The 16764-nt window shown below is 35.3% G+C and overlaps 2 protein-coding genes across 8 annotated transcripts in view; one reads left to right on the top strand and one right to left on the bottom strand.

Moving 5' to 3' along the window:
* The window catches only part of TMEM116 (transmembrane protein 116), a 114390-nt gene that overhangs the window by 10131 nt on the left and 87495 nt on the right, over nt 1-16764 (top strand). For all 6 annotated transcript variants that reach the window (XM_019733890.3, XM_088801019.1, XM_074321059.2 and 3 more), the window contains exon 4: nt 6413-6544. In XM_019733890.3, coding sequence (XP_019589449.1) covers nt 6413-6544 — 132 coding nt within the window. The remainder of the gene's footprint in view (nt 1-6412; nt 6545-16764) is intronic.
* Nucleotides 466-16764, bottom strand: part of MAPKAPK5 (MAPK activated protein kinase 5) — a 104199-nt gene continuing 87900 nt past the window's right edge. For both annotated transcript variants that reach the window (XM_074321056.2, XM_074321055.2), the window contains exons 14-15: nt 6270-6336; nt 466-2247 (exon numbers count right to left, since the gene is read on the bottom strand). In XM_074321056.2, the coding sequence (XP_074177157.1) occupies nt 2193-2247; nt 6270-6336 (122 nt within the window). In that variant the 3' untranslated portion in view covers nt 466-2192. The remainder of the gene's footprint in view (nt 2248-6269; nt 6337-16764) is intronic.

Here is a 16764-nt window from a genome sequence, read left to right on the forward strand (position 1 = left end):
CTTTTAGTGACTTAGCCTTTGATATAACTAAAAGAGGTGTCACCTATAAACGATGGAATAATTCTATGAATTACTTATATATTTGTCAGTATGATACATTGAGATATTTTAGACACTGTCAATAGGTCTCCCTTTTCTTCTAGGTAATTATTTTAACTATAACTTTGAATACTGAGGTATTGACTACTATATGTGAATTTCTTTTGTTACGCATTAATTATTAAGGTTAAGGAAACAGAGTGTTGTTTGAAGCTGATACTCGAAGCGTGGTAGAGTCCTGCTTGGAAATGAGTTTTCTGATGTTGATAGGTTGGTAAAATTGCTAGTGGGGCTAGGAAATAGTTCAAAGACTTTGCTATACAAAAGGTATATGTTTTGTCATTCTGGCCTTCTAGGCAATTACAATTTAAATGGTGAAAACAGAGCAAAAATACATCCTGTGTAAAACTATTCATTCCAAAAAGATGAAGTCAGAAACCTTCCTTTTATTGAGGTATAATTGACAAAAATTGTACATATTTAAGGTACAAAAAAAATAAAAACAAACAAAACACTGTCTCGATTCAGAAAGGACTAGAAGAGTAATGAATTTGCTAACTCAGAAGATTTTAAGAGAAATGTAACAACTGTTTCTCTAACCAAGCCAAATGGCACAAAGTTAGGCAAAATGTAGTTTAGGATACTTATGGAAGAACTTTTGTATGTGGAAAATGTCATTGGGTTTTATTGGGCTCATTTTAATAATAAAAGTAGCTCTGTTTGTTGAACACTTACTGTGTTCCAACTATGCTGAGTGTGTTACATACTTGATCTTATTGGTCCTCATAATTCTCCTATGAGAAGGATGGTGTTAGCCCCATTTCACAGATGAGGAAATTGAGGCTCAAAGTCATGAGATTAACTTGTTCAAGTTACACAGTAAGTAGCAGAGCAGATTTTCAAAAGTCTAACTCTTAACTACAATCCCTCTTCAAATTAAACACAATTTTTAGTATGTATTCTAGACCCATGTGCTCAGTGTGTTTTCAATACATTTTTCATTTAACCCTTAAAACCACTCTGTGTGGTAGATATTATAAATCTGATACTATAGATGAGGAAATGGAGTCCTAGTAAGGTTGAGAGACTTTTCCTAAAATCTTATAGCTAGGAAGTGGTAGAGCTAGAATTTGAGTGCAGACTTTTCTCGTTCCAAAGCCTCTCCCCCCATACACTTTTTAAAGCACTGAAATATGCTGCCTAATGAAAAGAGAATTTTGAATTTCAGACGTAGAATGTGACTTTAATGTAAGTAAAACTAGAAAGTAGAAATCTTGATACTGTATTGTCATCACCTGCCAAAGTAATCTTAGGCCACACATCTTCCTGTGATTCAGATTGCCCTAATGTTTGTCCCTTTGCTGAAATTTGAGCTCAGATGTGATTAAGTTCATAAAGTATGAGTTACATAGTGGAGAGAGCTAAGCAGAGATTCTGGGTCTCGACACTGTCTGCCTTTTGGGCTAGATAGTAATTTGTAGTGGGACATTGTCCTGTGCATTAGGATATTTAGCAGACTTTACCCACTAGATGCTGGTAGCAATACCCCTCATCCCTACCCCAGCCCAGTTGTGACAACCAAAAATATCTTCAAATATTGCCAGATGTCTCCTGGGAGAGGCAAAATTGCTCCTGGTTGAGAACCACTCTTATAAGGCGACCTCTGACATGACAGTGGGTTAGAGCTTTATAAAAATGTAGGGTCTGCTTTGACTTAGAATGTGACCTTTAATTTCTCTGGCTTCAGTTCTCACACCTTTACATAACCAGAGCCTAAAGGACCTTAACAATCACTAGTTCAGTGGTTCCCACACATTCTATTTTCTTGACTAGGAAAAATTCCAATTTTTCCAGGTTAAAAATGTCAGCCATACGTTGCTGTTTTCCTTTATTTCTTCATTAAAGAACATTTTTAACAGCAAAAACACATGCAGGGCATAATCTGAAAAAGACAAAAATAGTCTATTAGAAAAATAATTATAGTAAATTGGGAAAATCCATGGGAAATCTTTGAGGGGACTAGCTGATTAGACAGTGACTCAGATACAACGTCAAGAGAGAAGAAAGTGGCTCAGGCCAGCCAATGTTAATAAAAAAATAAAAAAAATACTCAGGGCAGATACACTTCACTGCACTTACGTGACTTCATTTCCTCATAAAGGTCGCTTTTGATATTCTTTGTGACTTGATTTCACTTGACTAGAAATACTGGAGGAAGCAGGGTTTTAGAAGAGTATTAATATGAGTTGTTTTAAGTTTTTCAACTCAGCAGAACCTCCCCAGGGAAAGCCTTTCACACAGTGCATCCACCCCCTCCACCCCCCATTCTGCACTTGATTTAGATTAGACAAGTGCATGTGTATGTGTGTGTGTGTGTGTGTGTGTAGTATGAGAGAGAGAGAGAGAGAGAGAGAGAGAGAGAGAGAGAGAGAGAGAGAGGTTTTTTAAAAGAGTTTTTGCTTTCATATTTAGGACCCTGTCTTATGCTTTTTTGTGTCTTCCTTATTACCAAGCACTGTGCTGACGGTATTTTCCTTAAACCATGGGCTGTATCATCGATTTCTTTGTATTATCTTCAACATAGTATTTTATTAAACAGATAGGAAGGGTGAAACTTTCCTGATTTCAATAATAGGTAATCAGTTAATTTTTGTTGTTTGATTGATTTTTATCTCCTGTTATAGAACTCATGGTTTTCCAGTCATGAGTGAAAGTATATAAGCCTCTGTTCCCTGACGAAGACTTTAGGTTGGCCCTAAAGTGCCAACAGCTCCCTATATATAGGCTATTTCTTCAATCAATGACCATAATTATGTTCTTGCTCACAAAAGCCACTTGGCTGCCTTTTTCCTTCAGAGTTTATTTTGTATTGTTTTAATTTTTTACGCATTAATAGTTATAAACTTGTGGTAGGTCATACGTAGGCCAGTTGAATCTATGAATGTGCCATCTGGCTGTAATTTTAGGAGGCTTCCCCAGAGCGAAAGCTATATATGGGGGAAATAATACTATTTGATATTTATTAAATACAGTTTAAAATGTTATTAATTCACTTGTTTTTGTTTCCATTAGCCGAGGCAACTTGACTGTTTACCCCTATTAGCAAGGTTAGGGTTAGCATTTGAAAGCAAGGTATGAGAAAAATTCCCTTTTGTACAGGTGAAGAGATTTGTTTTTATGTTAGGTAGTATCTGATGATAACTTACAATTTTTTTAATTTACTTTATCTTGGGAGATATACCAGACATAGATTAGAATGCATAAAACATATATTTACTGTTTAAAAAATGATTATAAACAAACACTAGGGACAAGAAATAGAAATTGCCTGTACCTGCTTATGCTCCTTCCCAATTACAACTCTCCCCCTAACCTCTAGAGGTAACCACTATCCAGACTTTTGTGATAATCATTTCTTTACTTTTATGTACAGTTTTACCAGTAATGTATATATCTGAACAATTTAGTTTTGCTTGTGCTCAACGTAAATGAAATAATACTGTATGTATTGTTTTGTGATTTGCTTTTTTCCCTTAATATTGTTTGTGAGAGTTATCCATGCTGTTGTATATAGCGCTGGTTCATTTCATTTTCATTGATGTTTAGCATTCTATATTATGAACATACCACAATTTATCTGTGTGCTATAAATAATCTTGACATGTCCTCTGGTGCACACATGCAAAAATTTCTGTAATGTATTTTCCTAATGACAGAATTGTTATAGGATATGCTTATCTCCTAGATAATGCCAAACTCTTCCAAATGATTCTGCCAGCAGTGTATGCAAGGTCCCATTACTTTATGTTCCCTTATACTTGATATTGCCAGACTTTAAACATTTTTCCCATGACTGTACAATTTTTTTCTTATTGTGGTTTTAATTTCCATTCCTTGATTATTTATGAGATCAGGCATATTTTCATGTGTTTATAGCCATTTGGATTTCCTCTTTTCTTAAGTACCTGTTCAAATCTTTTGCCCATTTTTTGCTGTTAGGTTTTCTTATTGCTTTTTAAGTTTTTTGTTTGTTTTTGTTCTTAATATTGTTTGGATTTTGGCCCTTTGTCAGGTATATGTGTTGCAAATATCTCCTCCCATGTGGCATGTCTTGTCACTTTCTTTATGGTGTATTTTGACATACACATTTTTCATTTTAATGTGATCAAATTTTTCAATTGCTTCTTTTAGAGTTTTTTTGTGTCTTATTTAGGAAATCTTTACCTAAATAGAAGTTGAAGACAATTTAGGTCTTTAAACTAATTGGAACTGATTTTTGAGTGTGAGGTAAAAAGTAAGGGTCCAGTTTTATTTTTATCCATATAGATACCCAATTATTCTAGCATCATATTTTGAGAAGACTATCTTTTTTTCCATTGATCTAAAAAGCCACCTCTATCATATATCAAGAGTCTATCCGCTTGGGTTTGCTTTAGGTTCTCTAGTGTGTTGCATTGCTCTGTTTATCTATCCCTGTGCTTAGTACCACAGTATCTGCATTCGAGCTTTCTGTTAAGTTTTAACATGTGTAGGACAATTTCACCTTCTTTTTCTTCAAGAGTGGCTTGCTTGATGTTTCAAGAGGTTATCTTGATATTTTGTATATCAGATTTAGAGCCATCTTGTCAAATTCTAAAAGAATGTTGAGTTATAATTGAAATTGCATTTCATCTACATATCAATTTAGGGAGAACTGACATTTTCGTAATAGTGGGTTTTACAGTCCATGAGCATGGTATATTTCTTCACTGTAGAACTTCTTTTGGAGTTTCTCAATAAATATTTTATAATTTTCTCCATAGAGGGATCAAAACTATTTTTAGAAAAGTGGGAGTGGGGAGACTGAAAAGAGAAGGATACTAGAAAGTGAGAAAGACAAACTTCACCAATGTGGTCAGAAATTGAAAGATAACATACACAATTTATACCAATATTTTCCCCCACCCAGACTTTTCATTGATACGGCAACTCATGTTATAAGATAAATAAGTGTCGCGTCCTGCGCGATGAGGGTGTGGGGAGCGAGGAGAGCGGCGCAGGGTTAAGAAAAGACAGCCATGAATAGAGTTTAAGCGGGGCTAAGGGGACTCCAGCCTCAAGGACTGGGCCCCAAATTGGGCCTGCACATAGTTTTTATTACTTAGGTGGGGAAGTAAAGGAGATAAAGCTTGTCAATCTCAAGATTTGTGAATCCCACACATCATAATAGGAAACTGATTCAAGCCTATCACCCTTGCTTGCAGGCAGCAAAACCCTAAGTCTCAGGATGTATGTATTTCCCCCAGGGACAAAACCTTTATGCATATGAATAGATGGAGTACACATCATTGAATCTCTTCCCCTGCAGGTTGTGGGAAGGAATGCAGCCAAAGAGGCAGAGGCTCTCCTTAGCTGGGGGAAGGTGGGGGGCTGTGGGCTCTATGAACCCCGTGGGTTCTCCTGTTGGTCCCCACTCGACCTGGCTTGAGTTGTCCGCCCCCCCCACGTGGGGGATCTTACTCGTCATTGACTGACCAGCCATCTTTCTGGGGCCAAACAGGGAGACATAAGGTGCAAGCACAAAGTTGAAGCAAAGTCCCTGAAAGGATCTGTCTCACAGACTCTCCTTGCTTTAGGGGCAGGCACATGGACACAGATGGGTAGGCTGCTGCGTGGCAACAAATAAGGTCTGAGGATCTAGTGTGTAACATAGTGTAACTAGAGTTGATAACACTGTATTGTATAGTTGAAATTTGCTAAGTGAGTAGAACTTAAATGTTCTTAAGCTCCCCACACACAAAGGTAAATAAATATGTGAGGTGATGGATTAACTCGGGAAATCCTTTTACAGTGTATATGTATATCAAATCATCATGTTGTACACTTGAAATGTCTCATGATTTTATTTGTCAATTATACCTCAACAAATAAAAAAAGAAAAATGCACATTAAACTATATTAAGATTTAAAAAAACAAAACTGTTTTCATTTTCTTTGGGTCCTCAACCATATCCCTAAATGCTCAACTGATTTTGTATTGTTAGAGGATATTGGCTATACAACTAGAGCACTTTCAAGTTTTCATTTGTGCTATATCTCCATTACAAAATTTCTCATGTGTCCATTCTTTCCTTTGACCCTATATCTGAAGAAGGAGTGTCTCTATGAGGAAGAAGTTCCAATGTAATCCATCCATAAATACTCTGATTCCAGAATAGTTGGGATAGTTGTGATTACAGATTCTTTCCTACCTGGTGAATTTCTTTACATTCCCCACAGTCAGCCAGCGGAGGCCCCAGAAAAATGATGTCCAGTTTTCTACAAGAAAGGTAATACATAAAAATAAGTCATTGTTAGCGTCGTTTATGAAAAGAGGCTTTTGTTGCTTTAACAGATGAGGCCACTCTTTTATCTGAGCTTCTCTGACCTCCTCCTGGGGATATGCTGGCTCATTGAGGCACTTCTCTATGGAACTTCAACAGCGAATAAGGATATTATCTGCTATAACCTGCAAGCAGTTGGACAGGTGAGTACTACTAGATTGTGACTGTACCTTGTAAGAAAGGCACACTCTGATAAATGGGAAGCAAAGATAATACATCCTGCGAAGTGGGACCCTTTTGTATATTGTTGTACTTCAAAATAATGGCTTTTATTTTTTTTCCATTCTAAAAAACACTACTGGTTTATTATAGAAAATTTAGAGAAGCAAAGAGATTAATTAAAATCACCCAGATATACTCACTCTTTAATATTTCTTTTACATTGTATATCTTTGCAGTCTTTTCCCCTGGAAGAATATGCATTTTAAAACAAATACAATAATACATTAAGACTTTTTGTAATTGGCTTTTCTTATTCATCATATTGTGCCCATATTTCCATGTAATGAAATAGTCTTCTGTAATGTCTTTTGAGGTTACTGCATGGTTTTTTATTATAGGAATACAATAAACATTGGCTTTTGAAAATACTATCTTTGGTCATATATGGGTTATATGTTGTTCATAGATTTTATCAGGGGATTAATCTACACAGTACCATCGGTATATAATGTTTCTTCTATATTTCTGAGACTTGCAGTTTGAAAAAACTAGAGGTTAAAAGGCAGTCTGTACTCGGTGCTAGATGTTTCCTTTGGGATTTGTTACTAGAGGGAAAATTTCTTTCAATTAAGTAGGAAAATAAGAATATGTAATTGGTGGTATGAAGTCCATGTACTAATATATTACTTATCTCATATGAATTCAAATATCTTAGACACATATTTTACTCAATCCTGCTAATAACCTCATAAATTAAATAGAGTTAAGGTTGTATTGTTTTATCAGATAAGAAAAAAATATTTTAGTCTTTTTAAATTTGTTTCAGGTGTACAAAACAACATAGTGATTAAACATTTATATACCCCACAAAGTAATACTCCAGTACGTCTGTTACCCATCTGACACTGTACATAGTTATTAGAATACTGTTGACTATATTCCTATGCTATATAATATATCCCCGTAATAATTTTTTTAAATTATAGTTGACATTTAATGTTATTTCATATTAGTTTCAGGTATATAGCATAGTGGTTAGACATTTATATAATTTATGAAGAGATCCCGCTGATAAGTCTAGTACCCATCTGATACTATACATAGTTTTTACAATATTACTAACTATATTCCCCATACTGTACTTTACATCCCCGTGACTCTTTTGCAACTACCAATTTGTACTTCTTAATCCCTTCACCTTTCTCACCCAGATCCCCAACCCCCTTCCATTTAGTAACCATCAGTTTGTTCTGTGTATCTATGGGTCTGTTTCTGTTTTGTTTGTTCATTTATTTTGTTCTTTAGATTCCACATGTAAGTGAGATCATGTGGTATTTGTCTTTCTCAGTCTGACTTACTTCACTTAGCATAATAATACCCACTGGGTCCATCCATGTTGTCCCACATAATTTAGAAAGTAAAAAAAAAAATCTGCATTAGAATCCTGGACCTGATTAACTTTGTAACCTTGAGCCAGTGTTTAATCTTTCTGAATTTGAGTCTCCTAATCTGTAAAATGGTCATTAAAAACATTTACCTTGTGCTTGGCATAGATGTGATTAATGTTACTTTATTTTTTATAACTTTATTGAGCTATACATAAAACAAACTTTATATATTTGAAGTGTGCAATTTGATCATTTTTTACATATGTATACACTCCCATGAAATCATCACCACAATCAAGATAAAAAAATTTCCTATTTTCTTCAGCCCTCCCAAATAATTTTAAGTGTATTTTCCTTTACTTCATGAACCATATGAATTATAATAGTTGCTTTTTAAAATATTTTTTGGGTATTGCCAATATCTGAGTCATTTCTAAGTTGGTGTCTTTTGATTGTCTTCTTCCATGAGAATGAGTGACATTTTTTTTGTTCGTTGTATGTCAAGTAATTTAGGATTTCATCTTAGACATCGTGAATACTGTGTGGCATAGGCGTTGGGTCCTTTAATTCTCTGGAGAATGCTAATGTTTTTTGTTTAGCAGGCAACCAAATTAGATTTAGAATTTGTATTTTGTCTAATCATCGTTAGGCAGTATTTCAAATTTTAATCTAGTTCTCTAAGGCTTGCCTGTGCTTGTTGGGGACTGTTAGGTGCAAATGTGATGCAGGGGTTAGGCTGAGACTTGCAGGGAATCATACACAGAATTAGGGCATCTTCTTTTCTGACTCTGTCACTTCTGGGATTCCCCGCCCCCTTTTGCTGCCTGAAAGTGGCTCTTCTCTGGTTTCTATGGCCTAAAAAAAGGGTTTCTGCAGTAGAGTTTCAGGTGCCTTCATCTCTGAGCAGCATCAGGATTAGGGTACACATTTGAGGCAAAGCTGTGAGAGAGAAAGAGTAAAACAGTTTGGGAAACTCATTTCTGTGCAGTTTGCTGCTCCATGTTTGACTCCCTTCCACAGTCCACCTGTCTTTGTTTCTGAGTTCTCAGGCAGTTGCTTTTTGTATTTTCCCCAGAGTTTTTGTTTGTAACCTATGGGAGAGATGGGTTGTAGAGGGCTTGGACACACTAGTTTGTTTTATTTTTTTAATTGTAAAACATACATAACATAATTTACATTTTACGATTAAAAAGTTATTAAATTGTGGTAAAACCACATAACATGAAATTTACCATCTTAACCATTTTTTCCCGTCGTAACCATTTTTAAGTGCACAGTTCAGTGGCATTAAGAACATTCATGTTGTGAATGTGAACTATCACTGCTATCCAGCTCCAGAAATTTTCATACTGCCAGAGTTTGTACCCGTTAAACAATAACTCCATTTTTCCCACTTCCCAACCCCTGGTAACCACTCTTCTACTTTCTGTCTCTATGAATTTGACTACTCTAGGTAGTTTCTGTAGTTTTACCTTTTCCAAAGTATGTAGTTAGAATCATATAGTATATTGTCTTTTCTGACTGGCTTCTTTCACTTAGTAATATGTATTATATTTAAGGTTCCTCCATGTCTTTTTGTGGCATGATTCCTCATTTTTTAAAATTTATTTTATGGATTTACCAGTTTTTTAACCCATTCACCTGTGGAAGGACATCTTCCTTGGTTGTTTCTAAGTTTTGGCAGTTACAAATAAAGCTGCTATAAACATTCCTGTGCAGGTTTTGTGTGCACATAAGTTTTTAACTCAGTTGGGAAAATAGCTAGGAGCATGATTACTGGATTATATAGAGTCTGTTGAGCTTTGTAAAAAACTGCCAAACTGTCCTCCAAAATATCTACAGTCATGCTCCCTGTAATGATGTTTCAGTCAACAAAGGACTGCATATGTGATGGTGGTCCCATAGGATTCCTATCGGCTAGTGACATCATAGTCCATGACCCAGAGGGTTTCCCACGATAAGGAGGTTGCAAATACCAACAAGGCTGTGGTTGAGACGGCGAAGGACTTGAACCAGGGTGTGGGTGAGGATGACCCTGAGGAGTCCTAGAGGCGGCGCCTGAGGAACTGACTGATGAGGAGGTGTTGGAACTGGAACAGAAGCTCACAGGTGCAGAAGAGGCAAGAGAAAAGGAAACTGCAGGAGAAGGAAAGAAACAACCTCCAGGACAATTCACAGTGAAGGATTCATCAGAAGCTTTTGCAGACCTCAGCAAGTTTGAAAACTTGGACCCCAACACTGAAAGATTTTCATTAATAGAGGGGAATGTTCATGGTGCAGTATCTGCTAACCAGCACATCTCTGATGAGAAAAGGAGCAAACCAAGCAAGCCTGGCACTTCTTCAAGTAGGGCCTCAGGCAGGCCCTTCAGGAAGTATTCCAGAAGGAGGCCTTGTTGTCATAGCAGATGACAACTCCATGCTAGTGCCCCTGAAGATCTTCCAGTGGGACAAGTCGTGGAAGGCAGTGATATTGATGGACCTGACCCTGTGTGGGCCTAGGATCGTGTGCATTTGGGTCTTAGCTTTTAACAGGAGAAGTTTAAAACAAAAAAGATCAAAAGTTAAGACTAGAAAAAGCTTATGGAATAAGGATATAAAGAAAGAAAATGTTTTTGTACAGTTGTACAATGTGTTTGTGTTTTAAGCTGAGTGTTATTACAAAAGAGTCAAAAGTTAAGAAACATTAAGAAGTTTAAGAGTTACAGGAAGCTAAGGTTAGTAAAAAAGTTACAGGAAGCCAAGGTTAGTTTATTATTGAAGAAAGAAAAATTTAGTGTAGCCTAAAGGTACAGTGTTTATAAGGAAGTGTACAGTAATGTCTTTTCACTCACCACTTACTTACTGACTCACCCAGAGCAATTTCCAGTCCTGCAAGCGCCATTCATGGTTAAGTGCCCTGTTCCCTGGACCATTTTTTATCTTTTATACCGTATTTTTACTGTACTTTTTAATATTTAGATACATAAATATTTGCCATTGTGTTCCAGTTGCCTACAGTATTCAGTATAGTAAGATGCTGTACAGGTTTGTAGCCTAGGAGCAATAGGCTTTATCATATAGCCCAGGTGTTAGTGGGCTGGACCATCTAGGTTTGTGTAACTGCACCCCATGAGGTTTGCGTAATGAGGAAATTGCTTAATGACACATTACTCAGAACATAGCCCCTCATTAAGTGACACATGACTACATATAGTTTTGCAATCCCACCAGCAATAAATGACAGCCCCTGTTGCTCTGCATCCTCACCAGCAGTTGGTGTCAGTGTTGTGGATTTTAGCCATTCTAATAGTTTATAGTGGTATTTAATTGTTTCAATTTGCAGTTCCCTAATGACTTATGATATAGAGCATCTTTTCATATGCTGATTCACTATTTGTATATCTTCTTTGGTGAAGTGTCTATTCAAATCTTTTGTTTTTCTGTTGTTGCATTTTAAGTCATTGGTATATTGCAGATACAGTTTGTGAATCACCTGTTTTGAGAAATATTTTCTCCCAGTCTGTAGCTTATCCATTCTTTTAACAGTGTCTTTTGCAGAACAGATATTTAGAATTTTTTAAATTAAATGATATTCACATAACATGTAATTAACCATTTTCAAGTGAACAATACAGTGGCATTTAGTATATTCACAGTGTTGTGTAAACATCAGCTCTCTGTGGTTCCAAAACATTTTCATTGCCCTAAAAGGAAATTTCATACCCATTAATCACTTACTCTGTCATCTACCCCACCTCTCTACCAGCCTGTGGAAACCACCAGGCTGCATTCTGTATTCTTTCTTCTGGATAGTTCATATAAATGGAGTCATACAGTATGTGACCTTTTATGTCTTTCTTCACTTGCATAATGTTCTCAAAGTTCATTTACCTTATAGTATGTATCAGCACTTTCTTTCTATGGCTAAATAATATTTTATTGTGTGGTTATACCGTGATTTGTTTTTCCATTCATCCGCTAATGCACATGTAGATTATTTTCACCTTTTGGATAGTGCTGCTATGAATATTTGTGTACATGTATTTCTTTGAATACTTGTTTTTTCTTTAATGGATCATGCTTCTACTGTTGTATCTGAAATCTGTTCTCCAAACCCAGGGTCACCTAAGTTTTTTTCTCCTAATTTTCATAGTTTTGTATTTTACATTTAGGTCTGTGATTCATTTTGAGCTATTTTTTGTGTGAAAGGTGTAAGTCTTTGTCTTCATAGTTTTTCATATGGATGTCCAACGGTTTCAGTACCATTTATTGAAAAGAATGTCCTTTCTCCACTGAATTGCCTTTGCTCCTTTGTCAAAGATTAGTTGACTGTATTACTGTTAGCATGGTGTATCTTTCTCCATCACTATTTTAAATCTATTAGGTTGGTGCAAAAGTAATTGTGGTTTAAAAGGTTAAAAATTGAGAAAATCGCAATTACTTTTGCACCAACCTAATACTGTACTATATTTAAAGTAGGTTTTTTGTAGAAAACCTATAATTGGATCTTGTTGTTTTTTTTAATCCACTGTGACAGTCTCTGTCTTTTAAGAAAGTTTTTGTTGAAATGTTTGACGTAATATTGTTAATTACAGGTATGCAACATAATAATTTGATATTTGTATATGACATTGCTAAATGAGCTCTACAATAAGTCTACTTAACATCCGGCACAATACATAGTTAACAAAAATTTTTTTTCTTAATGATGAGAACTTTTAAGATTTATTCTTAACAACTTTCAAATATGCAATACAGTATTTTTAACTATAGTCACCATGCTGTACATTGCACCCCCATTATTTATTTTATAACTGGAAGTTTGTACCTCTTGACCCCCTCCACCTATTTTGCTCATCTTTTACCTCTGCCTTTGGAAATGACCAGTCTGTTCTCTGTATCTAGTCCACATATAAATTAGGTCATGTAGTATTTGTCTTTTTCTGTGTGATATACTTCATTTGGCATAATATCCTCAAGGTCCATCTATGTTGTCGCAAACGGCAAGATTTCATTCTTTTTAATGGCTGAGTAATAGCCCATTGTGTGTGTGTGTGTGTGTGCACACAAATATACCAATTTTGTTTATTCATTCATTGATGGACACTTAGGTTTTTTCTATATCTTGGCTATTGTAAATAACGCTGCAATGAACATGGGGGCGTGCATATGTCTTTTCAAGGTAGTGTTTTTGTTTCCTTCATATAAATATCCAGAAGTAGAATTACTGGATCATATGATAGTCTATTTTTAATTTTTTGAGGAAGCTCCATACTGTTTTACATAGTGGCTGTACCAATTCATGTTCCCACCAACAGTACATAAGGGGTCCCTTTTCTCCATATCCTTACTTGTTACTTGTTGTCTTGTTAATAATAGCCATTCTAGCTGGTGTGACATGATACCTCATTGTAATTTTGATTTGCGTTTCCCTGATGATTAGTGATGTCAAGCACCGTTTCATGGATCTGTGGATATGTTGGCCACCTGTATTTCCTCTTTGGAAAATGTCTATTCAGATCTTCTGCCCACTTTTAAATTGGATTGTTTGTTTTTTGTTATTGAGTTGTATGAATTCTTTATATATTTTGGGTATTAGCCTCTTATTATATATATGATTTGCAAATATTTTTTCCCATTTGGTAGTTTGCCTTTTCATTTTGTTGATGGTTTCCTTTGCTGTGCAGAAGCTTTTTAGTCCGATGTAGTCCCCTTTGTTTATTTTTGTTTTTGTTGCCTTTCCTTTTGGTGTCAGATTCAAAAAAACATCACCATGACTGATGTCAAGGACCATACCTATGTTTTCGTCTATGAGAATTTTGGTTTCAGGTCTTACATTCAAATATTTATTCCATTTTGAGTTAATTTTGTGTATGGTGTAAGATAGTGGTCCAATTTTATTCTTTTGCATGTAGCTGTCTAGTTTTCCCAAAATCATTTATCAAAGAGACTGTCCTCTCCCCCTTGTATATTCTTGGCTTATTTGTCATAGATTAATTGACCATATGTGTGTGGGTTTATTTTTGGAGTCTCTATTCTGTTTCATCGATCTATGTGTCTGTTTTCATACCAGTCCCAAAGTATTTTGATTACTATAGCTTTGTAATATAGTTTGAAATCAGGGAACATGATGCTTCCAGCTTTGATCTTTTTTCGTGATTGCTTTGACAGTTTGGGGTCTATTGTGTTTCCAATTCAAATTTTAGAATTATTCTATTTCTGTGAGATTTTGATAGGGATTGCATTGAATCTGTAGATTGCCTTGGGTAGTATGGATATTATAACAATATTAATTCTTCCAGCCCATGAATACAGAGTATCGTCCCATTTATTTGTATTTTCTTCAAGTTCTTTCATTAATGTCTTATAGTTTTCAGTTTATAGGTGTTTAACCTCCTTGGTTAAATTTATTCCTAGGTGTTTTTTTCTTTTTGATGCAATCACAAATGGATTGCTTTCTTAATTTCTCACTGTTATTAGTGTATAGAAATGCAATAGATTTTTGTATATTGATTTTGTATCTTGCAAGTTTACTGAATTAGTTTATTTTAACAGTTTTTTGGTGGAGTCTTTAGGGTTTTCTATATTTAAAATCATGTCATCTGTAAGTAGAGAGAGTTTTACTTCTTCCTTTCTAACTGAATGTCTCTTATTTCCTTGTCTTGCCTAATTGCTCTGGCTAGAACTTCCGATACTATAAAAGTGGCAAGAGTAGACATCCTTGTCTTGTTCCTAATCTGAGAGGAAAAGCTTTCTGTTTTTTTACCATTGAATATGATGGTAGCTGTGGGCTTGTCACATGTGGCCTTTATTATATTGAGGTATGTTCCTTCTATACCCACTTTGTTGAGAGTTTTCTATTTGATCATAAATGGATGTTGATTTTTGTCATACAGTTTTTCTGCATCTATTGAGATGACGATATGATTTCTATCCTTCATTTTGTTAATGTGGTATATCACATTGATTGATTTGCACATCCTTACATCCTTGGAATAAATCACACCTGATCACAGTGTACAATCGTTTTAATGTATTATTAAATTCAGTTTGCTGATATTTTGTTGAGAATTTTGCATCTATGTTCATCAGGGATATTGCCTTTCTTGTTGTGTCTGTCTCATTTTGGTATCAGGGTAATGCCACCTTTGTAAAATTAGTTTGAGAGTATTCCTCCTCCTCCTCCTACTTCTTCCTCCTCCCTCCTCTTCCCTCTTCCTCCTCCTCCTCCCTCTTCCTGTTCCTCCTCCTTCCTCTTCCTCCTCTTCTTCCTCTTCCTCCTCTTCCTTTCTTCTCCTCCTTTTCTTCCTCCTCTTTCTCCTCTTCATCCTCCTCCTCGTCTTCTTCCTCCTCCTCTTCCTCCTCCTCCTCATTATCCTTCTTCCTCCTCATCCTCCTTCCTCTTCTTCCTCTTTTTCCTCCCACCCCTCCTTTTGGAAGAGTTTGGGAAGGATTGGTATTCTCCTTTGAATATTTGGTGGAATTAATCAGTGAAGTTACCTGGTCCTGGATTTTTGTTTGTTGGGAGGTTTTTGATTACTTATTCAGTGTCCTTACTAGTAATCAGTCTGTTCAAACTTTGTATTTCTTCGTGATTCAGTCTTGGTAAGTTGTATGTTTCTAGGAATTTATCCATTTCTTCTTGGTTTTCCAATTTGTTGGTGTTTAATTCTTCATAGTAGTCTCTTATGATCCTCTGTATTTCTGTGATATCAGTTGCAGCATCTCCTTTTTAATTCTGATTTTATTTATTTGAATCTTCTTCTTTTTTGGTAAGTCTAGCTAAATGTTTGTTAATTTTGTTTATCTTTTCAAAGAACCAGTTCTTAGTTTCATCAGTCTTTTCTATTGTCTTTTAAATCTCTATTTCATTTATTTCTACTCTGATCGTTGGTATTTCCTTCCTTCAGGCTTCATTTGTTCTACTTTATCTGGTTCTTTGAAGTGTTAGGTCATTTATTTGAGTTTTTTCTTATTTCTTGATGTAGGCATTTATCTCTGAACATCCTTCTTAGAACTGCTTTTACTATGTCCCATAAGTTTTGGTATTTGGTATTTCCATTTTCATCTGTCTCAAGGTGTTTTTTGATATTTCTTTTGATTTCTTCTTTGACCCATTGACAGTCACTGTCTTATAATTGTTGTATTTAGACCATTCACATTTAAAGCAACTATTGACATAGTTGGATTGATATCTACCATATTTATAACTTTTTTTATTTGTTGCACCTGTTTTTTTATTTCTTTCTTTATCTTCCCCTCTATTTTTGCTTTCTCTGGTTTTAATTGAGCATTTTATTTGATTCTATATATATATATATAAAATTTCCCTCTGGGTACTTAAAATTTTTCTTTTAAAAGTGAACAATTTGATTATGATGTGATTTGGTATTATTTTCTTCATATTTATTGTTCTTGGGATTAATTGACCTTTTGAGTCTATGAGTTTATAATCTTCATCAAATTTGGAAAGGTTTTATGCATTATTTCTTCAAATGTTTTTTTTGTTCTCCTCTTCCCCACCACTTCCATTTCTTGCAGGCCTCCTATTCTCTGTATATTAGGCTGCTTGAAGCTTTCCCAGTTCACTGATGCTTTTTTCAGTTTTTGGACTCTTCTCTGTATTTTTCATTTTGGATATTTCCTATTGCAGTGCTTTCAAGCTCACTAATCTTTTCTTCTGCAATGTCTTGTCTGTCTGTCTGTCTCTCTCTCTCTCTGTGTGTGTGTTAAAATCTCATCTATTGTAGTTTTTGTGTCTAGCAGTTCAATTTAGTTCTTTTAAAGATATGTTCCATGTCTCTATTTAACTTACTAAAAACGTGGTATACA

Source organism: Rhinolophus sinicus, chromosome 9, assembly GCF_057876585.1.
Source record: "Rhinolophus sinicus isolate RSI-liver-muscle chromosome 9, RSI-T2T, whole genome shotgun sequence".
Lineage (NCBI taxonomy): Eukaryota > Metazoa > Chordata > Mammalia > Chiroptera > Rhinolophidae > Rhinolophus > Rhinolophus sinicus.